The following is a 26,184-nucleotide window of genomic DNA, read 5'->3' as shown; positions in this document are numbered from 1 at the left end:
GACAGGCAGCAAGGTGCATGTCCCAGGCAGTGGCTCACGTGCTCCTGTCCCCTCCTCATGCAGCAGATTCAGCTCCTGTCCTTCACCAGCCACCACCATGGACTCCCATGTTTATCCCCCAGCCTGGAGCAATGGAAACCATGGCTGTGACCATCAGTGAATACAGCAAAGTTAGTCACTTTTATTTAAAAGAAATAACATATTACAAATAAGTGTGCAAAACAATTCCTGTGGTTAAATACGCATAAAAGCAACATGCAACCTTGACATCAACATGGTAAGTTAGTCCTTAGTAGGTTACATGACACTAAAAGGGACTTGTCAAAGTTAGAGTTTGCAACTGAAGTCACAGAGTGTCAGGGCTGAAGCATCTGTGAAATTAGCTTTGAGAAGAGCAAGACCTCCCTGCCCCAGGGTTTAGTGCCACAGATGCCAAACTTGGGGCTGTCTCAGGTTCTGGGTTAGGAGCTTGTGCCTTAGGGCAGCAGGAAATAGGGTAACAATTTTTGGGGAAGAGTGTACAAGTCAGTGGGTTCAGTCTAACCTACCTGTCCCTGGGCCAGCAGCAATAGTATACGACAGCTCAGAGGGAAAGAAAAAGACAAGTTTGCAAGTTTAAAGCCATTGCAGACATGGAACTCCCTGCCACCTTGCTCAGTTCTTGTGCTGGCCATGCTGCAGCAGCTGGGCAGCGGTTTCACAGCTGTCACACCAGTACCCACTGTGGGATCATGAAAGGAATCAGCTCTACAACTCCAGGAGCCCTGGCTGCTCACACAGGAGAGGGGAGCTGGGGCAGCCCTTGCCCAAAGGTGCCTGCAGCTGCTTCACTGAGTTTGGCACCTTGGACAAGCAATGCTGATCCCTCACCTGAAGCAGCACTGGCAGGGCCACACCACCACCACCCCCCAGCCCTGGGCACCAGGTCAGAGGACAAGCAGGACCTGATCTGGAGGTGTCCCTTGCTCCACACTTGTCACCACCTCTGTTCCCTCAGCTGTGCCAGGGGAGAGAGGAGCAAGCATGACCCAGAGTGTTCCCCTCTCCCAGCCACGCAGTGGAAGTAAAGCAAAGCCTAAAATCTTCTGGTTTCACATCCCTTTTCCTAAATCCAGCTGAAGGTGTGGACAGCCCCTGCAGAGCTCTCCCTGTGGCAGGCACTCTTGTTGGAGCTACAGTCATGTCACAGTTTAGACTAAAGAGAAACCCAATAGGCACAAGCTTGTTGAAAGCCACATCTTGAAAACTTGAGTTGGTGACAGTAACCCAAAGAGATTTTAATGATGAATACTTGCAGAAATGAGAACAAACATATGTAGTCCACTACTTCAGAGCTGCTTGTGATCATGTTGAGCCAGGCTTCTCCATGAGCTGTGCTGAACTTCTGGCTCAGTGCTGGACACTCAGATCTGTCCCTCAGAGGCCAGGGTGGCTGAGGCAGTGCTTTGAGCCGGGCACTGCCCTCCCTCAGTCAGAGCTTGTCGTCTGTCATTTCTAGGAACTGAGCGTACACATCCCTTGAGCATTCCCCTTTTTGGTTGAATAAGAACTTGTAGTAGCTGCCATCTGCACATATTGCTGCAACACAAACAAGCAGGGTCAGGGGGCTGTGCCAGGGGTGCTTTGCTCCAGCATCAGCTGCCCTTCAGACTCACAGAGGTGTTCTGGAGGGACCCATGGGCCATCAGCCCTGCCAGCCCCATGCTGTGCCAGCCCCGTGCCTCCCTCCCTGGGCAGTGGGAGCAGCCAGAGCTCTTGGATGACAGGGACACAGCCCTGTCTCAGCAGAGCATTCCCTCCCTCCAAGCCAGCAGAGTTCAAAGCCACACCCTGGGGATGCCTCCAGCACTCACCTATGACAGCATTTGGCTCTGTTCCAAAGGCACAAATGCACGGAGAGCCTGAGGGAACCTGGAATTTGGAAAAACTCCATTTGGAACTGAAGTATTTGGGGAGAAAGGTGGCAGAGGCCAAACTGAAAGAGAAAACAAAACAAAGACATGAACAGGTTGGTAAGGTGTTGACTAGGGTGGATTCAGAGCTGCTGGAGTGACTGAACAAAGTGCAGGTTTCACTTGATTTTTTTACTGAATCAGATAACCTGAGTAATTTCCCCTCACAGGAAGGGAGACACTACAGCTACCTTGCTGGCTTTAAGTGACTGCAAAATCTGCCAGGAAGATTGATTTTTAGTAGAGGAAGGATTCCACAACATATGCTCATCCTAAGGTCCACTAAAACCTACACTGACCCTCTACTGAAATGCTACAGCCCTGCAAAGGACAGCAGGAACTTGGCAATTCCCAGAGATTACAGAATCTGCAGCTTCATGCCAGCCCAGCAGACAGATCTTTCCACCTTCAGCAGGGTGCAGATTTTGCTACTGAGTGACATTGCCAGTGTTTTTTAAATGCAATTCAAAGCTCAAGGACCCCCCCCAATTCAGAATGGCTCCATCCCTACCTTGACTGCTTATTTCTTTTGGGGTCTTCTGCAGCAAAAACGTGGACTGTGCCGTGGTCACTGGAGACGCAGATGAGGGAAGCATCCTGGTTGAAGTTAATACTGCAGAGAACACAGAGAGCTGCAGGATTGCTGCTGGGACAGACCCACAGCCCTGGCACAGACAGTTCAGGAGGAGCAGGGGCAGCCCCAAGGCAGGGCTGCTTTGGCATGAGCAGCTCCAGAACAGGCCCTGCAGTGGCAGCAGCAGCAGCCCTGACATGGACACCTTGTGTGGGTCACTATGACACTGCTGGAAGGAAATGCACCAGCTCTGGGCAGAATGTGCAGCTGCTGCCCCACAGTGGGGCTCAGCACAGCAATGGGAGATTCCTGGGGAATGGGCAGAGGGTTTCCCTGCTCCTGGGACAGTCACACCTGGGCCCTGGGTGCTCCCCTGCACAGCAGATGTGGGGACAAAGCCCCCCTTGCCCCCAAGCTCCCCCCAGTTCCCCTGAGCAGCGTTTCAGTGCATCAGGGCACTCCCTGGGTGTCAGTGGGAAGCTCAGCATCCCCCAGTTCCCAGCTGGGCTGAGCAGAGTCACGGCCTGGCACCAGCCCCAGCTCTGTCCCTGCTCCTGCAGCCTGTGCAGGCCTCAGAGAGCTCCCAGCTCCTGCCTTCTCCTCCCAGCAGTGAGCCCAGAGTGAGATGCAGAGGCAGCCAGGGTACCAGAGCCATCCTGTGCTGCCTGAGCACAGCCAGAGCCACAGATGGCACAGAAGCAGCTGAACATACCAGTAAATGTTGGCTGCTTGTGATCCTCGACGTAGCTCCTGGATTAAATGCCCTGATGAAGTATCAAATATTCTTATGAGGGTCCCCTTGGAAAGGAATCAAGCATTGTATTAGGAAAGGCACAAGACTGTCTTTACATCTGTGAATGCACCCTAAAATTCTGTCTGAGCAGCATGCCCCTGCACCCACTGCTGGGCTTTTATTCTTGGTAGATTTGCAAACCTCTCCTAATTTTGGGGAAGAACAGTAGTTTCCCCACACACCACCACCACAATGTTCTAATGCCTCAGGGTCCAATCTTGTCACTCAGTGCCTCAGGAAGTCTCTTTTAGTTCAGTTCTAAGGCACTGCTGCAGCCCTGGCCCTGATTTGCAGACCCTGGCTGGTGCAGAGGGTGCCCAGGGTCTGGGGGTCCCTTCTGCCATGCTCCCCTCAGTACCACTGCATTTTTCATTGCTGCTGTGCAATTCTTTCCCACTAAGTAGAACAAAGCTGTGGCTGGTCTTGTCTTGAAACTGCTCCAGCTGACATAACTCAGAAGAATCAGTTACCACACACTCCTGATCTGTATTGATCCAAATCTGAGCACCCTCCAGTCAGGTTCAGAACCCTGCACTGGGAAACTGCTTCAGCTGGAGTCAGCCAGGCTGAGAGCAGAGCTGCAGAACCAGCCAGGGGTGTCTCAGATAAAGTGATCAACAAATCAGTGCTGCTTTCCTCTGATGAAGACTGGGCTGTGCATCACCACCTGCAGCTCCTGGGACACACCTGGTTAACAGAGGCAGCTCACCAGGAAATAACTACCCAGCAGAGAAAGACTTGGTAAACATAGTTTAGTTTTGATTTAAGAGACAGGTTTGAGATGTTTGCTGACTGGGCTCAGACTCCTAGTTCAGTTGGAAAATAAAAGCTGCTTGAACTTCTTCTCTATGCAAAACAAGGAATGTTTAATACAAATGCAGCAGATAATGGCTCTATTTAGCAATGGAGCTGGCAGCTTTTAGAACTCTGTTTAGGAGACATGCAATCATTAAGCTTGAGAGAGACTTGGGATACATTTTCTTTTTTTAAACTGTTTGAGTGACAGGCTGGGCAGTAGAAACTATGTGAAACAGAGACTCCTTGGATTAATTTGGCTTGTCCTTAAGAAACTGATTTCAGCTGAGTGGAAGAAGGCAGCAAGAGCTGTGCTCAGGGAGATGGGTCCATCTGCCTGACATTCCCTGGGGAGAACAAATGTCCTGGCAGCTCTGTCTGTGGTTCCCAGGGAGAAGGCAGCTCCCTCTGCCTCAGCCCAGCACAGGGGATCTGCACTGCACCCTAACTTCATGTTCTTGTCAGGCTCCTGCCTCCTCAGCCCCATGGAACACTGGGCTTTCTGTGGCCCTTTCTGGGTGAGGGGGGCAGCCCATCCTGTCCTGCTCTGTAACAGGGGCTGAGCCAGAGCAGAACAGAGCCTGCCAGTACAACTGAACTATTTACAAGTATTTCTGTAGCCACTGGGTCTGGAGTGAATTTAAGCAGAAAATAATAAAGGTGAAGAATGCAAATAAGCTCCCCCCCACTGCTTTCTTTTTTGAAAATTAACAGTATCTGTTGAAGAACACATCAAAGACATGAACTACTTGGGCAAGTTGTGTTCAAACGTCACTGAAGAATCACTGCTACAGCCAGCTAAAACAAATACTACCTCAGGCACAGCCCTTGGCTGTTGGCTGTTTGGGCACCCCAGAGGAGCAGAGAAGATAAGAAGGACTGAGAGTGCACAGTTCAGTGGCAGATTTTCCCAGCAGGTATTTCTCTGTCTTTCCTCCAAAGGATGTGACTTGCTATTTTATCTCACTACACTAGAACACACAGTGAGTCAGAGGCAGGGAACATCATTCTTACTTTTTCTGATGCTGTTGCAATTCTTGTTCCCTGCAGGTTTAAAGCAATACAGCTCAAGACTCCTTCATGAGCTGGGATGTCCACAGGAGGCTTCTCCGTGTTAGCCAGATCCACGATCTGCACGTGTCCAGTGTGTGTTCCAGGAAATGCAAGGAGAGAATTATTACTATTTGGACAAAGGACACAGAGACCTGAAAGACAAAACAAAAACAAACAATTGCATCATTTCCATATCCTAATCAACTTTTCAAATGTAAGTTTCTTAAATATAATTCTGAGTAAATCAGAATCTCATTTTAATGGCTAGTGCCATTACATTAATTACTAGTCCCAAAACATCACCTGTCCATGAGTGCAGAGCACAGTTAAGCAGAGGAGCAGCTTTATAATTTTATAATTTGTGTAATTTTAACTTGCTCTCATCAGTTTATTTCAATGTAACCCAGCTGTGGTTATCCAGAATCTGGGGGGTTTGCAGATCAGCCCAGTCAGTCCATTACATCACAGCTATTTTAAGAAGAAGTTAAAAGGTCTCCTTAGCAGCTCAGAAAGGGTAAGAGTTTATCAGGGATGACATCTGAGCTTCTGCTCCATCAGTAAAACTATGATCAATTTGTGTTTGAGCTTGGCTCTTACAGCACTGGCACCCTTTTCTCTGTGAATGTTTTGTGGCCCATTTAAGGTAAATCACACCAATCCCAGGTGTTCTGTGGGTGCCAAGTGAATTCCTGAAACCTCAGTGCAAGAAAAAACCTCCTCCTCCTCCTCCTGCATGCCCTGCCTGTCAGTCAGTCAGGCTGCTGGAGCTCTGTCCAGGCTGGGACTCCATGGCAGCAATTCCATGTTTGCTGCAGGCAGGCATGAAAACCCTCAGAGATGGGGATTCCAGCCCTGTACAGTCTGGTGGAGAAAACACCTCCTGACATCTGAGCTGATCCTCCCCACCAACCCAGCCCTGCCTGCAGCCCTTGTTCCACCTGCAGCACTATCAAGAAGTGTTTGCTCCAACCCTCCTGACACTCCTCCAAGGCCCTGCCAGCCCTGCAGAGTCCTTCAGCAGCTCCTGCTGCCATCACTGAGTGAGCCCAAAGCCCTCCCTGGGCTCAACATCAGCCACAGCCAGGCCCTGCTATTTAAAAAGAACAGTATCAGTTTGCTCATTGGGCTCTTTTTACCAGGAGAGAAGAGTTTGCTCAACACCTCCAGCTCTATTAGGAAAGAGAATGATGCACTTTACTGGAATTTGTGTTTATAATTAACCTTCCACTAAAAATACAGGTTCTTTACAGAAGAAAGCTCTTCAGAAATCACATCTATAACATGAGCACAGGAAACAGCTTTTCTGGGCCAAGTATTTATAAATTCTAATAACCATTCTATAAACACAAAGCATCTCCAAAGGACACGACTGCAGTGCAGTAAGTGTTTCATGACTTCTAAAGAACTGACTGAGGCAGCTGAAGAGAAATGGCATGTCAGGAACACAATGAACTTGCTTCCATTCCCCAGCCCCCACAAGTACAACCAACCTTTAGGGTTGTAGCAGGTTTCAAAGACGTGCAGCTGGTGGGGATTGTGTGTGAAGGTGAAAACTTTAATCATCGAGTCCAAGACAACCACAATTCTGAAACAGACCAGAAGTTCCCGTGACTCGGGTGGATAAAACAGGAACACAAACATTCATTCAGACCTGCAAAGGCTTTCAACTGATTCAACAGCCACATTCTCCTGCCCTCCCCCACAAGAGACTCCCAGCCTTGCAGCAGCCACGCAAGATAAGCCTGCAAAGCACTTTTATCCAGCCCCTCCACCCACGCATACACAGACTCCAGCTGTTCACAGCTGCTCTTGCTCCAGGGATCTGCTGGAATTTTCTCCACTCCCCTCCATACCTAGAAAACCAGCAGGAGCCACAGGAGAATATTTCCCTACATTAGGGGACCAGGAATTCTTGTAGGTTTTTCACCAAGGCTTCACATAGCAGTATACTTAAACTGTGGCCTGTTTACACCCAGTACCCCACCCCAAGAGCCTGTTTCACCTGCTGCTTTTCCAGCAGGACCCTTTTCTTTGTACAAGCAGCTGGGAGTGAGTAGGAGCACAGAGCCAAGCTGGACCCCTCTGCTGTACCCACCTGTCTCTTCGCAGCTTCACTGCTTTGACTTCTGTGGAAAACTCGATCTCAATGACAGTCTTCTTCTTCAGGTCATCCCAGATCATGACTACAAGAGTGCAGAGATTGCATCAGACCATCGAGGCATATTCAGAGATCCACAGCTCCCTTGTAACAACTTGCAGCTCCCCACAGTCTGATCAAGAGGTTCACCCAATGGTTAAGCAGCTGCAGACTGCTAACCAAAGGCATTGGGGCACCCCCTCACTCACACTGTAACTTGTGCAGGCAGGAGCTGGTCAACTCCTGACAAAAAACACATATCATTCTAAGGAAAAGCAGCGGTGTTTTTTTGTTTGCTCTGAGAGTTATGGAAGAACTAATGCAGCAGTTGAAGAGTAGTACATTTTCCTACAAAGCTTGCCAGGCAGGGAGCTTCCTGCTCCTTGCAGAGCTCACTGTGAGAAGGTCAGCAGGCCTTGGAGAGCAGCCCCTGCAGGTCCCAGCCTGTTAGCACTGCACCAGCAGTGATGCAACTCACTGCACCATGGTGACTTCAACCTGCAGCAGCAGCATCCCCTTCACCTGACCTTCAGGGCAGCAGCTCAGGGCCCTGGCTGTGGGAGCTCTCTGCCTTTGCAGGGTGCACCCCTCCAGCTCACCTTTGTTGGGTGGGTACTTCGGCTTCTTTCCTCCACCTACTAGGGCTAAATAGTTGCAACGAAACAACATTTCCACATGGCCAACACCACCTTCTAGAAACTCTGCAAGACAAATAATTCATTTGAAAGTGTCAGAACTGGTTAAACTGCCATCTAATTTTTACCACTGTTACAAGAAAAGCTTGTGTTATCAGCACATTTCTCAGGCACCTGAGAAGAAGAGCATCTTCCTCCCCTGGCTGCCCTTAAAAACCAGAGAATGAGGATTCCTTGAAGGTTCTTCATACTGGAGCAGTGAAGCCCTGGATTTCATACAAGCCCTTGTGGTTTCTTCAACAGCACTTCTGAGTGCTGTGTTTCCTTCCTGACAGTTGTACTTGAACACTACCCCTTTCTGCACCAGATCCTCCTCCTGGCTCCATTAAAGCAGGACAGCACATTCTGCTAGGAGGTTTTACTTACTGTGACAAAAAGCTCTGCAGTATTTACAAGGGATAACCTGAAACAACTTAAGAATGTGTAATGTGTTCTGAACCTGTGTTAGAACACTGAGTCATTGCCTGGATGGGAATTTCTTGGAACTCCTGGATGTAAGACAGACAAGCTGGGGCTGCAGCAAGATTTGGTTTCATGCTGGGTTACAGAGAAAATCAAATGGACAAGCTCCAGCTGGGAGTGTCTTGGGCAGGTTTAAACCCACAGGAACAATGAACAGGATCTCTGTGTGCCTACACAGCCAGTTCAGTGAGAGCTCTCAGAATCCACAGGGAAAAGGCAATCTGACTCATAAGGAACTTTTCACCACAGGAGTCCTGGAAGCATCTCCATCCAGAGCTACTGGCAGGGAGAGTTTTCACAAGGAATCTACAGCATCTCAGGCTAATCCTGACTCTTTGAGCACACTGTCACAAGTGATAGTCCCAAGGCATGTTGCTTATGGAAGAATTTACTGTTAAGAGCAGAAAATAGTTTGTCAGCTTTGGCCATGTGAACAGTGACTAAAATCCTTACAGTGGTAGCAAGTGAAAATGTGCCTGATTTTGTAGGAATTGCTAGTTTAAGTACATTTTTCCTCTTATTAAATCCCTTTTCTCACCACAGGCTGAAAGTGCTGGGAAACCTGTTTAGCAGCTCGCTTCCTATATTTAGGGTAGAATGACATGGCTCAGTTTCAGTTGCCCATGTTTTGACTCAGTTTTGTTTGCTTTCTGATAAAAAGCTCCACTGTTAACACAGCTCATCTACTGACTTCTGTTAAGACACAGGAGCAGCTTTACCACATTAAGATCCTCCCAAATTTTTAAAGCATTCATAGAAGGTAAATATTTAGAGCATTAGAGGTCTGACCTCTCTCAGTGCTCTTGCAGACAGTACTCTTGAGCATGAGAAATGTTCCACTGAGATCTTCAGGAAAAAGCCTGGAGTCTCACTGCCACACTGGATCATCCAGATCAGCACACAAGAACAGAACAACTTCTGATGGCTGCAGGGAGCCACTCCTCCTGCTCATAAGCACCCAGGAAATGCTTCTCCTACTCAGGCTGCAAACATTAGCAACAGCAAACACAACTCTGCCAGAAACCGAGACAAATTCCTCATCAGCCAAGTGTGCAAATTAACAGCATGGAGACTTTTGACCAGGCAATGGCACAAGTGAGAGTCCCTGTGGGAGCAGCAGGAGCTGCCTCTCCTGAGGCTTTATTCAAAGCCTTCCAGGGGTGGAAGAGTGAAAGCTGAGCAAGAATCAGTCAGGAAAAAGTGAGAAGGCTGAGCTTCCAACACAGAGCAGCGTGGGGTAATAAGTGAGTGTTTTACCTTGTTTCTCTTTCTCTTTGAGTGGATCTGCATTATAAACTCGGAATCCATTTTCCATTCCACATGCAAAGCATCCTGTGGTAAAAAGCACATATATACACACATATATAGTAATTGCCAGGTACACTCAAGAAGGAAGCAAGAGCCAGAGGGTGAGGAAAGCATTGCTCAACGACTGCATGGTTACACTCAAGCTGAAGAGCACTCACAGGCTCTGTTAGTGATGGCAAGTGAAAATCTTCCAGAGAAGTTGTCCTCTATGCTGGCCTGGTGGAAATGTCTTGATATTGGTTTTAGGCAGGTAAGAAAACAATAGAAGGAAAGGAAACCAATTCCCAACCCACCTGGATCCTGTGCCATGCACTAGAGTGCAGGAAACCAGCATCTTAATGTTTATGGTCCAACAGTTATGAAGTGAGCTCCCTCCTTTCTTAATAGATCCAAATTCACCTCATGGTTACGACTCTGCTGTGGATGTTTCTAGAGCACAGTGCTCATCAAACAGCTTTTCCAGCTGTGCTAACAAGGGTGACTGCTGTACCATGTCAATAACTATAAGCCAATAGCTGAAGTCTAACCCAGGACACAAGCAGAAGGCAGACTAAAACTCTCTGGAAAATAATTGTAGTTACTTTTTCATAGCATGTGCTTCTTTAGTGGAATCCATTAAGCTGGCAGTCCCTTGTCCTGCTCCTTGCCCTGCTAACAGGTGAACACAGGCACTGGTACAAAGCAATGCCACTGTGAAATCAGAGCAAGGCCAAGTCACCAAGAAGCTGCTGTCACTGGCAGCAGCCTGATGGCAGGTTGGCTGTTCACAATTTGCATGTACTGTACCAAAAATCCAGTTACAGATCTCTGAGGTACTGGAGCATAAGTTCCAGTTACTCTGGTTCTATTATTATGTACTGCAATGATTTGAACCCCACAAATAAAAGCTGAGGAGCTCTGTCTAAACACAACCCTTCCCCAAACTTGATACTCCAACAATCACAGGGTGTGTGGGGGAAGAAAACAAAACAAAAAACCCTATGCCCTTAACCTGAAAAACTCCCAGATACAATTTCACCCTGTGCAAGAAACTGTAATAAATTAAGTGCACAAAGTTCTTGTTTACACAGATAAACACACAGACACTTAGTAGATAATGTGAATGTAATAATTTTAGCAGGATTAGCAACCATATTGCAATAGGCTTTGATATGAGCCCTGCTGACTTTCTCTCCTCCCCCCTCAGCATTGATTTGCTCTGGCTGCTGGGTCTGTAAGAGCTGCAGTGATCTCCCAGCCCTGGGACAGCCAGGGAGCAAACTGCACTGGAAACCTTCCCCTCTACACAAGCACTGCTGTACAGGAGAGAACTGCACTGGAACCCTTCCCCTCTACACAAAGCACTGGAAACCTTCCCTTCTACATAAGCACTGCTGTACAGGACAGAACTGCACTGGAAACCTTCCCCTCTACACAAAGCATGGCTCTACAGGAGAGAACTGCACTGGAACCCTTCCCTTCTACACAAAGCACTGGAACCCTTCCCCTCTACACAAAGCACTGGAAACCTTCCCCTCTACACAAAGCACTGCTCTACAGGACAGAACTGATCTGTTCCTCACAGCTGATCCATATAATTATTTTCCAGCAACAGTTTTCTACTCCCATCCTGTATTTCCAGGAAAGTCAAAGGGAAGGGATGCTGAAGCTGTTCCCAGTAAGGAAGTGCTGTAAGGTTTGAGTTGTGCTGATCCCAGAAGCTCCTAAGAACCCAAATGCAGCATTCCTGATGCAATCAAACACACACTTTACACCTCCTGCAGCACCACTACAGCTTTCTGCAGGGCCAACCTCATGAGTAAGACGTGGGCTGCTTTAATGCCTTGGGAATATCCACATTTTTAACTGAAGACAGCACAGCAGAACGTGGGGATGTGAGTAACAGTGAAATTCCCCATGTGGTCGATCACTACCCACAGAGATATGAAGCTCTCAGGCACGGCATCCCTGAGTCAAACAAGAGAAGAAAACCCTACAGGAAGATTCCTGCTTCAGTCATAGGAACAGCTTTGAAGCTTGGTGATCCCCACCTGACTGATTTCTGTTCCACTGGAATCACAAATTTGATGGCTTGTAAGCCTTCCATGTGAGAGCTGAAAGGGGCTGACAGTGGAGGGGACACTTCCTTCGGTTCACTTCCTTCCACAAGAAGTGCACCTCTCTTTTCCAGAGGGGACAGATGAGCTGAAAAGCCACTGACAAAAGATAACTCAGATACTTTTTAAAAAAAATGTAATGATTACAGAGTAATTGCCTTGACCCCTAGTTGTGCTTGTTCCTACAGTAAAAGAGCTTTTTGCCACCAGTGCCAGTGAGACCAGAGTGAGTTTTGCTCCTCCAACTCTGCAGAAAAAGGCAGGGTTAAATGAATGACCAGCCTTTAGAAGGGGACACGTTGGCCCAGAGAAGCCTGCAGGCTCTGGGCTGTGAGGTCCCACAGGGGCAGTAGTGGAGCACAGGGAAGTGACCACGTCCAGCACACTTTGTGCCACGGTGGTTTTCCTTGGCACCATAAATGCTGTGTAAAGCCAAGAGCACAGGACCCTACCAACACTGTGGGGCCCTACAAAGCATCCCAGCCCACTGGAGAAGAGTAAATACATAAGTCAAGGGTTTCCACACCAAAACAAACCCACACCTCAGTTTTCAAAGCAGCTTTAGGCTGCAACAGTGACAAAAGAGAAATCTGTCAGCAATTTACAGGTATGGCTTTTATTACGATGTTTTGTGTCTTCATTTCTGAAAAACACTTTATTGTCCTTCTCTAAGCATTAGAAAAGGATCTGAAATCAGGAGCTCACAGTCTTGAAATAAGGAAGATAAAATCAGAATATTCTGACTTCAACCAAATGACAACTTCCATTTCCTTGTGTTACACTGTTTGTTTTTTAATTTAAAGCCTAAAAGTAACAAAGACACCTGATAGAAAACCAGCATCACTCCAGTCAGAGCGAAGGAGGCCCATGGCAGAACAACCACAGCTGCTTTATCCTTGCCAGTCAGGGAGACACAGCCCCAGAGAGACTTCTTAGATGGTTCCTCCTGTTCTCCCATCCCTGTGGGATTGGCCAGTCTTAAATTACTAAGAAATTAGGTTATTGTGGCAGTACATGCAGACACCCACACCTGTGAGCTCCAGCACTCCAGTGACTCACACTCTATTCCTGGCAAAGCAAGAAGGAAGCAGGGAGCTTCCCCTCCCCTCTGCTCTCCCTCAGGTGGCCAAACATCACCTGCCCTTCAGCACTTTACAGGAGCCCTAAACTCATAAAGGTCACTGAGTTACTGCAGTGCAGCGTCATCATTCCTCACAGCAGCAGCTCCAGGAGCTGCCAAACAGAAGCCAATTGTGTTTTTTCTTGTTTTCTGTCATCACTCAATTGCCTGGCCAGGTGAGGTGGATGGGACATGAATACTGCCAGCTCACAGATTGCCAAGACAAATTCCTTAAGGCGCTTTGGAGGTGATATCATTTGAAAAAGGAGGATGTCTTGCATTTATTGCTATGGAATTAAGGGAGCCTTCATAACAAACAAATTTTACACTTAAATGATGATCTAAAGGCATTTTGCAATAAAAGAGAAACTTTTCTTCTTACCCAGCTCTACAGGCCAAGCACCAAATATCACTGCTCCATTACAGACCCTGCAGATCTGAAATTAAGCTCATGCTCAAAAATCTTTTTTCATCTCTGTTCGAGAGGCAAGATGAAAATAAGTGCAGAGAAACAAACTGTTCTATTCTTTTCAAGTCTATGGGATAGCAGGAAGAGAGCTGCCAAGATGCTCTCACCTCATTACCTCCTTCATGTGCTATTGCCAAGATGTCATCAGAGACCTTTGACTAAAATCAACAGAATAATTCGTGTTTACACACGACTTCAACAGCGTCAGCAACAGGTACATGAGCTGCAGTCTACAATGACAGAGGCTGCCAGAGTGTCTTAAGCAAGAATATTATTTGTTAAGGCAAAAGGATGTTACAAAATGATGAGCTTCTACTCCTTATTCCACAAAAACGACACTTACTCATAAGACTGGTGCTATTTTTGTCTTGCCAAAGCAGGATGAGGAACATGCACCCTGTTTCTGAAGCAGGCCTTCCCCTCTAACAAAGGGAAAAGATAAGCCAAGGATGCACAGGGGCTGCTCTATCAGTGCTTGCCTGCCAGTGTGATTAGTATGTTAACCACAGTTTTTAAAACACAAACCAGGTAAAAAGAAGAAGAAAGCAGTTACGCCACTCATTTTGAATGTGGAGTACTTAGACTGAGAAAGGGCTGAACTGTGAGCAGCTCCCAAGGAAGCCCCTGAAGCCCAGGCTCTGAGAGCCTGCCGGAGCCACACACGGGGAGCAGCCAAGCGCAGCAAGCCCCAACAAGCCTGGGCCTGGTCCTGTTCCTTCTCCGCTCACCCACCCCCCATTCAACTCTCCTGACTTGAAGCGCTGGGCACAGCCACGACCGCACAGCGCTGGACAACGGGAGAGCCGCTAAACCCTCCCGCTGCCAGCGGCCTGCCCGGCTCCTTCCAGCACTGCAGCCGCCACCCCTCGGGCATCCCCAGGGCAGCAGCGGCCCCGGGACGCGAGCGGGACCCCGCAGGGATGGCTCGGGAGCCGCGGCAGCCCCGGGCCCAGCCCAGCCCGGCCCCGGCTCCGCACCGCCGCCCCTCCGCGGCACCACCCGGCTCCCCGGGCCCGCAGCCTCACCGTGGTCCTGGTTGAAGCCGGCGTAGAGCAGCCCGTTACCGTGCGGGTTGGCCGGGAGCAGGTTCATGGCTCCGGCTCGGCCCCTTCGCCCCCGCCCCTCACACCATGGCGGCGCCCGCCCGCCTCAGCCCCGCCGCGGGAGCCCGAACCGAGCCGGGCCGAGTTAAGCCCGCCCGAGTCGGGCCCAGTCCAGCGAGCCCGCCGGAGCCGAGCCGGACCGAGCCCGGCCGGGCCGAGCTGAGCCGAACCCGCCCGAGCCGGGCTGAGCGGAGCCGAGTCCGGCCGAGTCCCGCCGGGCCGAGGCGGACAGGCCGGCCGCTGCTTCCGCCTGCCAGGCACCGCTGCCGAGCGCAGAGCCCATCCAGCCCCCGGCGGGAGGAGCGCCGAGTAGTCGAGCGCCGCGGGAATGGCGGCGGGAGCGCCGGGAATGGACCGGGAGTGACCCGGGGCTGAGCGCCGGGAATGGACCGGGAGTGACCGGGGCTGAGCGCCGGGAGTGACTGACACTGACTGCCCGGACCGACCGGGACAAACCAGGACTGACTGCCGGGCCGGAGGGCAGGATGGGTGGCCCGGGCCCCTCCCAGCTCCAAAGGACTGCTTGGTAAAAGCTTTCACATCAAACTACTGAAAACTCAGGAGCTGCGGTTGGAACGCGCTAAAATAGGGATTCCCTGACTTGACAAAACCCCAAACCAACCCCCAAACCCTACCACCAACAGCACAGATACGTCCTGAAAATGTGGAAGTTCTCGGGACCCAAGGTCCTGAGCACCCTAACTGGACTGAAATAGTGATTTTACCTCGAGCAAGACGATGGACCCTTCCCAGCCGGATTATTCCATGCCTGCATGGTGAGCTGGAGCCCAGGCTGTGTGCTCACACCAACAGCAGCTATTCCCCATCCCTCCTGTGCGTTCACCTCCTTTCCCGTGCTCTCTCTGTGCCTTCCGCTGCTGTCGCGTCTCGGATTTGTCACCAGCTCTGCTGGGAGGTGACCGCAGATTTTCGGTGCAGCCCCGGAGCTCTGCACAGACCAGCTGCTGTGGTATTCTTTGGGTACTCATATATACATATAAAATAGAATAATCACATTGCTTCTTTATGAGATTTTGTTTCCTCAGGCAGCCAAGAGACTGGGTATATGAAATACCAAACCCTTTGCTTTTTTTTTAAAGCTTCTCCTGCCCAACAAGGGCCCCAGGCTTTACATAATCCGTGTGGGATTGCTGCAGGAGCCGGGAGTGCTGCTCCAGCCTGTCCTTACCTTGTGTTTATCGTGGCTGGCAGGAGGAACAGAGACCTGGCCCTGGGGACGGACACACATCCGCGGAGATGCTCCCTGCAGCCAGGCATTCCTCCTGCATATCACACCAAGGGACCAGGCTGCTCACTGGGGAGGCCAAGGGTATAATTTGGAAGAAATGAACCCACGCAGCCGTTGTGTGCATGGCACAGAATTGCTCATGCTACACCCGCACTGGGCGGGCAAATATTAAAGTCTGGGTGTCTCCGATGGAGGTTTAGCCCCGCGGAGCTGCAGGGAGCTGCAGTTTGAGCACCCCGCCAGCTCCATCGCAGCGTTCCCCGGAGCTCCCCCGGCACGCTCAGCCCGGCGGGCGGAGCCTGCTCGTACCCGGGGCCAGAGCCCGCAGGAATTCCTTCCACCGCACGGGGTTTGCGGGTTGGGCTTTCCCTGAGAGCAGACTCGTTCTGATGGCCCTTCTCTTTAAACTCATGCACGATTGCTCCAGGTACGGCACTGCTCTGGCACTTTCCTGCCGGAATTTTTACACTCCCAGTGCTGATCCAGGAGGAACATCACAGCCAACACAGTGGGGACGCTGATATGAAACTGGGATGAAGCTGCACCAAAGGATTGTTATTACTGAGGAGGAGGAGTCACACAATCCCTTCACACATGAAAGACTTGGCCTGAGTTATTCTTCCACGTTTCAGGTAACAATTTTGTAGACAGATATTGTATCAGAAGCCTTACATGAAACTTAAAGGCTGAGTTCACATTCCTGGTATCTAATTCAGGTATATTGTTCTTCAAATTCTTCTAAAGAAAGATAAAGCTAACCTTCCCCAGTTAAAGAAACCATTTCTAAAAATCAGAAGAAATTATTTATTTTCCAGAAACACTCTATTTATTTATTTTTGAAATCGTGTTCTTCAAGTCGTGTTTCTTTTACCACAGTGTCTGTGGCATTTTTGTCCTAGAACTTCCTCATAGAGTGGTATGAAATGAAATTTATTCTTACAGGAAAGTATTTAACCCACTAATTAATTCCCCAAAGTATTAAAAAACATACAAAACCATTTATCAAATTAATTACATACACTAAACCTTGCCGTGCATGGGCATAATAATTATAGATCCATTTTTAGCTTAGTGAAGTTTGTCCTTAAAAGTTACTGAGGGAACTTCACAAGGAATCCAAATGCACAATTGTAGCATTACAGAATTTATCACACTATTGGTACAATTTAACAATCATAAATACATTGTTAAGTATATTTAATACATTTTATTTTACTGAACACATTTTAATTGTGTTTAATATATATTCATTGTGTTTAATGCATTTTAGGTACCTCTGCCTGAATATGCAGACCCATAACTCATTTTTATATTTTTAATTGTTTGCAAAAAATACAGGATTTTCTTTTATTTTTATTAGTAATTCGCAGATTTCATGGACTTAAGAGTTGAATCTAATGGTATTTATCCCCTGTATAAAACCACACAAAATAGTTTGGAAACCAATGGTGTTGTGCACATCAAAACAAAAAACACACAGTATGAAAACCCAGCAGCAGAATGTCATGTCCTTTCAGTGGCACTGGATGTGTCATTCATCCCAAAACACCATTTCTGTGGTAAGCAAGCTCTAAAATAAGACTTCACGTTCTAATTTTTGTCAGTGTGGTACTTACATGGAGCGTGCACTGCACTAAACAGGAACCCCTGTGTTCGAGTCTGGAGGGCCACGGAGCGCTTGTGCGGAGAGGGGAACAGTGTCAGACTCCTGTCACACCGGGAACTGGCCCCTCACAGCACCTGGAACTGCCCCTCATAACAGCCCCTCATAACAGCCCCTCATAACACCAGGAACACCATCCCCTCACAGCACCTGGAACAGCCCCTCATAACACCGGGAACAGCCCCTCATAACACCGGGAACACCATCCCCTCACAGCGGAAACAGCCCCTCATAACAGCCACTCATAACACCGGGAACAGCATCCTCTCACGCCGGGAACAGCGAATGAATACTCACACCGGCAGCACCTGTTCCTATTACACCGGGAACTGCCCCACCTCACACTGGGAACACCCTCCCCTCACACCGGGAACAGCCCTCCATCACTGCAGGAACTGTTCCCTCACACCGGGAACAACCCTCCATCACTGCAGGAACTGTTCCCTCACACCAGGAACAGCCTCCCCTCACACCGGGAACAACCATCCATCACTGCAGGAACTGTTCCCTCACACAGGGAACAACCCTCCATCACTGCAGGAACTGTTCCCTCACACCGGGAACAACCCTCCATCACTGCAGGAACTGTTCCCTCACACCGGGAACAGCCTCCCCTCACACCGGGAACAACCATCCATCACTGCAGGAACTGTTCCCTCACACCGGGAACAACCCTCCATCACTGCAGGAACTGTTCCCTCACACCAGGAACAGCCTCCCCTCACACCGGGAACAGCCCTCCATCACTGCAGGAACTGTTCCCTCACGCCGGGAACAGCCTCCCCTCACACCGAGCCCCGTGGGTGCCGCTCCGCCGCGCTGTGCCCGCGGGTCCCGTCCCGCAGCCCGGCTGGGATCTCCCCGTCCCCACGGCACTGTCCCGCACCGCAGGAATTCCTGCAGGGATCCCCGCCTGGCTCATCCTCCTCCCCGCACCCCACCGGCCGATTAGCGGATTTAATCACATCCCTTTGGGCTGAAGCTTTGGGTTTCACACCAAATGCCCCCGATACAGCGCCTGTGGCCATTCCTGGGGCTGCCTTCAGCTTCCCTCTAGTGGATCGGCCTAAAACCGCTCTTCCGCAGGCGATCCCGAGCTTTAGAGCGGCTCCAAACTACAAATACCAGCAGCTCCAGCAGCGCTGAGAGGCCCCAGGACCCACCTCTCCTAGAATTAATCTCTCCAGTTTATTGCTGCAAATATTTATAAAGAATTTTATTGTTCATGTATAGCTATAAAAGCAAAGCATTTTGAGACATTCTCTCTAGCTGAGCTATTTTTTTAGCTGTGCTCTTTAAATTTTTTTTCCTGTGGTGGGTGGCCCTTCCTACCTCATCGCAGAGTGACAGTGACAGAAGGACCCAGACCTTTAATCCTGTTTCGCAGCAGGTTTAGCAGCGGAGCGGCTGCAGCAGCCTGGAAATGAGCATGGAGAAGATCCTGAAGGCAGAGCTGAACACCAACCTCCTGAAGGCACTGGGGAGCTCTGGGGGAGGATGCATCAGCCAAGGCCAAACGTATGAGACAGACAGAGGACGGGTATTTGTGAAAATCAACCACAAGCCTCAGGTCAATGCCAGCAGATCTTATGATTGCATAGAGATAGCTTTTTATTTTAAAAGCAGCTGATCGTTAATAATACATAATTTTTTCAGTTCTGAGTTTTCTTTTTAAAGCTGTGTCTATTTTATATCCAGAATTAATGTAGCACGTTTGGTTAGTGTGAAATGCAGTGTAATGCAATGTGATAACCCTCAACAGCAGGAATGAACTGGAATTCCTGTAAAAAGGAGGCCAAGCACAAAGCTGTTACTGTGGTACTTGGAGTTTGGAAAAGCCCAGAGCTGACTTTGCATTCACTGCATTCCTTTTCATGTTCCAGTTGGGAGGATTGGTAATGGGAGGGCACAAACAGGGGCCAGTGCTAAAACTCACATATTATCTTTAAAGCTACAGAAATTTCAAACATCCCCATTGTTTTTGACATTTCTAAAAGTAAAACTCTTGCAGCTTCTCAAGCCAAACTCTTGACTTCTCTATTACTAAATGAATACTCAAATGCTTTTTCTAACACCACAGTGCATCAGAAATTTGCTTTATCCCTATCAAAATAATCCTAAACTGCTATGAAAAACAGCACCTTTGCTTCAAAAATGCAGAGCACATGCTGAATATTTGTGCTGTCGTCTCCATCCAGTGGCCTGTGGGGAAAGAAGAACCAATTTAAGGGCTCAATGTTACCTCATTTAGCAGTGGCCACATTATCCTCAGAGGTGCTGTTTCATCCAGGTAGTTTGGGGTCTTCATAAGCAGCTGGAAATCAGGGTGAAATGGGACATATCCTACAACCCTGGAATGAATTTAGGAAAAAAGAAAAAAGAGGTTAGGGTTAAGGCCTTTAAGTCTTCCTGTGTGGACTGAAGCCTTGCTGCAGCTCTCTCCTTTTACCAAGAGGAAATAACTCCTCGACACTTTGTCAAATGTACTCATTGTAGACACCCATAGTTTAGCCCAAGGATATTCTTATTCCTTAACAGGCTAGAAAAATGTTTGAAGGGGAAATGGCAAGTTTGGAAGCCATTCAGAAAACCAATATTGTGAGAGTGCCTCAGCCCATCAAAGTGATTGACCTGCCTGGAGGAGGAGCCATGTTTGCCATGGAGTACCTAAAGATGAAGCACCTCAACAAGTATGTCCATGCAGCTCTTTTTACTCTGTTTTGGGACACATTTTTTTAAATGTTTTACAGTCAGCCAGGAAACTTCATGAGCAGAGTTGCTTTATTCTCTCAGAGACAGAACTTCTCTCTTGAAATCTGTGTTTCTCTGGGTACATATTAAAAATATATATATGTGTGTATGTATCTGTATATGTGTGTACACACTCCTTGTCCATGTTTTGCTTTTCCTGCACTAGAAATGGCTGTCACTGCTCATTTGTGTGCTGCTCCATGTGTGCTGAGATGCTGCTGCACTGAATTTAATCACAGCTGAGTTTGGCTCATTGTTCTATCATGAGATTTTTCACTGGAGTTTCTTTTCCCTGCCCAACAGGTTTCTTTAACCTTACAGGCTGCTTTGAAACCTCTGCTTCTCTCTGTAGAATCTTCCAGTATGATTTAAGCCATGATTAAGTTAAGATGAATCTGCATTTCATCTGTCAGCCAACCTGAACATGGAATTCAGGAGTCACATGTTGCTGAAAACAGATTTTCAGGAGCACTGCTGTGTTCCAGGCCTCCATATGGGAACAGTGTCATTCCCATGGCTCTTCTGGCAGCTGCTTATCCAACCCACCTATTTTATTTGGGACAATAATGACAATTCCACAGCCTCCACAAACAGTTTATTCTAATCCACCCCACTGTTCCTAGAAAGGATTTTCCAGTGTCTAACCTTAGTCCTTCTGGTTGCAATTTTAAATCCATTGTTTTCCCCCCATTCTGGGAATTGAGAAGAAATTAGTTTCCGTCCTTGAAACTCCTGTTAAGATACCTGTGGAATATTTAACAGGGTTTTAGTTGTCTAAAACTAATCTAGATTCAATCCCTGCCTATGGCTTCTTTTCAGATTTACCTTTCAGCTGCTGTTCAGCTGATTTGGAAGGGTAAAGCCAACAGGAGATACCACATTCTGTTCTCTGCTGATAGTGGGGCTGATAAGGAGGAGCACACCATCCTCCTCCTCCCTTTCTGCTCCTGCTTATACTACCTTGTGCTCTCTTTACCTTTCTTGCAAGAGCATTTAGTGTGTTTGTTGTATTATCTGTGTCTTCAGAGCTCTTGTCATTTGGTCCCTGTTAGGTGCTTGTGAATATGATTAAGGTTCTATGTTTGCCAAAAATAGCCTTGGTCATATTTAATTGAGGTAGTTTTTTTCCATATAACATTTGTTCACTTGTTTCAGTTTGATTTTGGTTTATTTGGTCCTACAGGTACTCTTCAAAGCTGGGAGAGCAGATAGCAGAGCTTCATCTTCATAACCAGAAACTTGGAGAGAAGCTGAGAGCTGAGGGAAGCACAATTGGTAAAGCATTGATGTAATGTACTAAACCAAAAAGGAAGCAATTCCTTTGGCTGTGTGCAGCATTGCTTTCAACTTTCCTAAGTCAAACTGACAATTTGGACTCTGCTTCACTGTCATGCACTCTCTGAAAATGTTCTTGAGCTTACAGAAATCCCTTTTTTTCCTTGCTGTTGGTTGAGATAATTAACTGATTACAGAATATCATCCCTTAGTAAATGCAGAATTAAGCTCCCCTCTAAAGATGTTTGGGATGACATTTTTGAACTCAAATAAGTAGCAAAATATTAAAAAATTGTTGCTCCTCGAAGTGAATTAAAGAATAAATGAAAAGAAATCAGCTATATAAAGAATTATTTTTTGAGTTGGAACTGTTAAAATCTGAAGTGCCAGTCTGTATCTCTGTTGTTCCCATGACTTCAGAGTGGACTGGCTCTGACTCTTAGTGGTGGACAAATTATAATCCATTATTTTTGAGTGAAGGTCAAATTACTGGCAGGTCCCAAAAAATCTGTGAATCAAACCCAAGCTACATTTAATGGCAACATGTCCAAGTGCCAGAAGAGCAGATTGGGACTCTGTATTTGGGCTCCTTTCCTGAATGTCCAACTCCTCCATCCAAAGCAAACTCACTGACCATGGCTGACTATGCCTCATTTCCAGCATCTTCAAGTCCAAAAGATTTCTTTCCAGCTTTAGAAAGGATTGTGACCATGAAATAAGTGTAATTCATTGCTTAAAGTTATTTTTCCTGCCTTAAGCTTTGTGTTTGCAAACTTTACCATGTAAATATCTCAAATCCCCTAATATTTATTTTGTTCTGTAGGAAAAGGAGCTGGTCACTCTGAGGCCCAGTTTGTGGATAAGTTTGGATTCCACACAGCCACTTGCTGTGGTTACATCCCACAGGTATGGTCTGTCTGTTCCACAGCTGTGAAAGGCACTTGGAGAGGTCTGGAAACTCCTCATAGCTGAGCTTGCTCCATTTGTCTGCAGCTTTCTGACCACAGCTTTGCTCTCCCTGTTCCATCCATGTTCCCTGGTGCTGTCTGTGGCCAGCAGGCACAGTGGCTTGAGTGAGAATTTGGAATGAAGTGGTGGTTCTTTAGCTTGGTGATATTTAAAAAAATCAGTGTCCCTTCATAGACCATATCCTGGTTTTATTCACCCCTACTGTATGGATCTCTGCAGTGCTTTTGGAGAGGCTCATCATGTAACAGCTCATGAGACATTGGAAAGGGCTCTTGGAGATAATTCCACCATTTTCTGGCTCTGCTTGTGTCAGGATTTCATTCTACAACAACTGAATGAACCTTCAGTGTCTCAAACTCTTTGCCATGTAGAGCTTTTCATCAAATTAGAAATGTGTTACTCAGTAAAAATGAATGAATATTTCTAGGTTTTCAGAAGATTTGAAACAGGACATTGAACAACTGAAATGATTTCACTAGAAACTCTCTCTCTAAAATACATTAAAAAAATCGGAATGAATGAAAATAGCCAGAATCTCAACTTATATTAAAGAGAGCCCCACCAAAATGTGGTGGAGAGGAGCAGTCCCAAAACAAATCATCTGATGTTGCTGTGCATTTGTCTCACTGGCATTGTCCAGGCCATTGTGTCAGCACTGAATGTTTTAACTGGATCTCTCTTATTACCACTGAATGAATGTGTGTTAAAATAATTGTGTGGGACCAAGCTGTGCTGTGTTTTCCAGGTGAATGAGTGGCAGAGTGACTGGCCATCCTTCTTCATCCGCCACCGGCTCCAGGCTCAGCTGGATCTCATTGAAAAGGATTATGGAGACAGAGAAGCCAGAGAGCTCTGGTCACAGCTAAAAGTATGAACCATGTTTTAAATCTGTTTTCTAGAATTTCAGAAAATGTGTTTCAGTGGGATTGTAAAGGTGTCTTATAAGGGATTTACCCAGCTTGGAATGAAGAGCAGGGTTCACAGTGGGTCCAGGAACACTGTCAGCTGAACAGAATTCCTGTTACTCTTTCAATTTTATAGATAGTGGAAAAAAAACCCTTGTAATTCAGAATTAACCTTTCTTTCTAAGAATACAGCTAGTAATAACAGTAATATGGCAATTCCTAAGAGCTTGGTGTTGTGAAGTGGGTGAAATTCTGCTGCCTGGACAGATTTGTACTTTACCTGGCCCAGGCTGAGGCTGGTTCAGGCCATGTTCCATGCAGCACTCAGGGAACACCAGGGATGTTCCCCCTCTCTTCTGTTCATTGGTCCAGGTGCTTACTGCAGTCCTTTTTGCCATTGGAACTTGTTAGTTTAAATGAAATTATTTTATATTTCTCATGACAGCCAACAGTATCCATGTCTAGAAACAATACATCAGTACCAGGTACTGATACCAGACTGTGAATTAAATGCTTTGCTGAGCTCTGTCAAGAACAATCCAGAACATTTATCACTGGCTTGTTCTTGTTGACATCAATGTCCATGAGGGCTGAACACAGGCAGCATTTGGCCACCCCAGGCTCTAACATGCTACAGTACTTTATTTTATTTATTATTTTCTTCAAAACTCTTTAATTGTGCATGTCTGTTTATGCTTTTTTCAGCCAAAGATTCCTGAAATGTTCTGTGATGTGGAAATTGTTCCTGCTCTCCTGCACGGGGACCTGTGGGCAGGGAACGTGGCTGAGGACGACTCTGGGCCGATTATATTTGACCCTGCCTGCTTCTATGGCCACTCAGAATTTGAGCTGGCCATTGCTGGGATGTTTGGGGGCTTCAGCAGCTCTTTTTTCTCTGCCTATCACAGTAAAATACCCAAGGCTCCAGGGTTTGAGAAACGGAACAAGTTGTATCAGCTCTTTAATTACATCAACCACTGGAACCATTTTGGGACAGGGTACAGGGGCTCTACCCTAAACATGATGAGGAAACTTCTCAAGTAACCAGGTACATTTGAGAAATTGTGACACAGCCCCCTAGGAATGAGCAGCCCCTGCTCATCCCCAGTACCACAAACTCAGAATTGGTGGTAAAACACCTGATATGGGGAAGGTTTAATGCACTTTGAGCCTCACTAACTAAAAGCAATTGTGTAATCTTTAACTTGGGCACTGGTTTCCCTGCACAGATTCCTCCCTGCTGGAGGAAAGGGCTGCACTGTTTGGCAAGGCTGCAGTGGCCTGGAAAGCAGCACAGGCAGCCTGCCCTTGCTCCTCTCTCACCTCTGTGCTCTGCTCCCACAGCTGGTCCTCAGCAGCATCTCCCCAGTGCTGCTGCTGCTCCAGCTGCACTTGGTTATGGAGAGCTGCACTTGTGGGACACTGCTGCTGCAAGCAAGTTCTTGTGTCTGCCCCTGTTAGTTCTGCTTTAGTTTTCTGTCTGTTCCCAGCCCTTTCCCCATGAATGTTTCCATGGTCTTCTGTTTCCCTTTCCTTTCCTTTTGCTTGTCAAATGTCCTAATCCAAAATTTCAGTCAGATTCTGTGAATCTGAAAACATTCTCTGTTGAATTTAATGAGCAGACAAGGCCCTTTGGCTGCATTTGGCAAACAGATGTAATTAATAATATTTCTAATATTTATTTTAATTTAATGTAATTTGCTCACTTTCATTTTTCCCTTCCTAGAAGAACTGAAATTCCAGTGGTATTTTCTGGAAGGATGTGTAGTTCCTTGGTAATTAACTGTACAGTCAGAAGTAGGTTATTACCACTCAAAGTTGATAACAGGATTTAATCATTTTACTGTCATATTTCAGTGTGTTGTACTACAATAATTTTAATATTTAAATAATTTTGTGAAAACACAGCAAAATGTGGGAGGGAGGTGGCTGGGTGAGAGGAAGCACCTGTGGCTGCTGGGTTGGTTGGTGCTTGATGTATTTTCAGTTTTAGAAAACGAGTGCAGTGGGCAAAGCTGGTCTGTTGTGCCACCACTGGGTTATGGAAGGAACAGTGTCAAATCTGGTGGATTCCTAAGGGGTTTCATTGTTCCTTACTGCTTTATTTTTACAGAAAACACAGGCAGTGGGAATTTGGGGAGAAAAGTGTTCAGTAAAGATACTGGTGCACAATCTGAGCTAGGGTACATCAGTGACTCTGGAGGATTTTAATGGAAGTAGCAAGGAGATTAAGTGCAGTCCCACAAATATGAATTAGAAGATTTGGGTGAGAATGACCTGAGAATTCAGACTTCAGATGGTTGGCATGACTAATACTAAAGTATTATATTCAAAATTGCTCAGTATATTTAGACTTCTCTTAACTTTAAATGGTTGTGCTATAAAGATTTAATTAAGTTTAAAATTTGATGTTGTAATTGGTTTAAAACAATGCACTTTGCTCTCTGTAAATATGATACAAATAGTGAAAAAGTTTTGCTTCCTTTGAATCAGGGGTTGGTTATAAAACTTAACAGAACTAAAAGAGTGGGAAAGAACTAAAACAGTGGAAAAGTGGAACTAAAACAGTGGAACAGTAAAGTTTGGGATTGTAGCTGATGGCTGGGAGATCTAGGTCTGAGCAAAGTGCATGTGCACTGGTGTTTATGGATGTGAACAAACCAACCTGTATCACACTGGGAACTACTTGTGAACTTAAATTTCTTCTCAAATAAAACACTTGCCCTGCAGAAACCCTGTTCAGTGTACATCTGGTTTGTGACAGTGGTTTAATGGAATGAATTTGAGCCTGAAAATAAAATATTTGGGTGTGGAT

General features: G+C 47.1%; 2 protein-coding genes across 3 annotated transcripts; one reads left to right on the top strand and one right to left on the bottom strand.

Moving 5' to 3' along the window:
- Positions 1-157: 157 nt before the first annotated feature.
- On the bottom strand, positions 158-15,829 carry WDR45B (WD repeat domain 45B). 2 transcript variants are annotated; one of them, XM_036394519.1, is made up of 10 exons: positions 15,747-15,829; positions 9,719-9,793; positions 7,904-8,005; positions 7,263-7,350; positions 6,658-6,752; positions 5,129-5,319; positions 3,239-3,324; positions 2,464-2,565; positions 1,854-1,975; positions 158-1,578 (listed from the first exon to the last, which is right to left on the bottom strand). In XM_036394519.1, exons 2-10 carry the CDS (start codon positions 9,774-9,776, stop codon positions 1,472-1,474), a joined length of 951 nt encoding a protein of 316 aa, XP_036250412.1. In that variant the 5' UTR covers positions 9,777-9,793; positions 15,747-15,829; the 3' UTR covers positions 158-1,471. The 2 variants fall into 2 exon arrangements, with proteins under 2 accessions (XP_036250412.1, XP_036250410.1); XM_036394517.2 differs by lacking the exon at positions 15,747-15,829 and adding an exon at positions 14,480-14,756.
- Positions 15,826-26,102, top strand: FN3K (fructosamine 3 kinase). The gene is made up of 7 exons (XM_036394521.2): positions 15,826-16,438; positions 18,860-19,039; positions 20,008-20,159; positions 21,404-21,495; positions 22,319-22,401; positions 23,210-23,332; positions 24,075-26,102. The coding sequence occupies exons 2-7, from the start codon at positions 18,893-18,895 to the stop codon at positions 24,411-24,413; spliced, it is 936 nt and encodes a 311-aa protein (XP_036250414.1). The 5' UTR covers positions 15,826-16,438; positions 18,860-18,892; the 3' UTR covers positions 24,414-26,102.
- Positions 26,103-26,184: the final 82 nt, after the last annotated feature.

The sequence above is a fragment of the Molothrus ater genome, chromosome 19 (genome assembly GCF_012460135.2).
Source record: "Molothrus ater isolate BHLD 08-10-18 breed brown headed cowbird chromosome 19, BPBGC_Mater_1.1, whole genome shotgun sequence".
In the NCBI taxonomy this organism is placed as follows: domain Eukaryota; kingdom Metazoa; phylum Chordata; class Aves; order Passeriformes; family Icteridae; genus Molothrus; species Molothrus ater.
The sequence above is the reverse complement of the archived record's forward strand: the minus strand, read 5'-3'. Positions and strand labels throughout refer to the sequence as shown.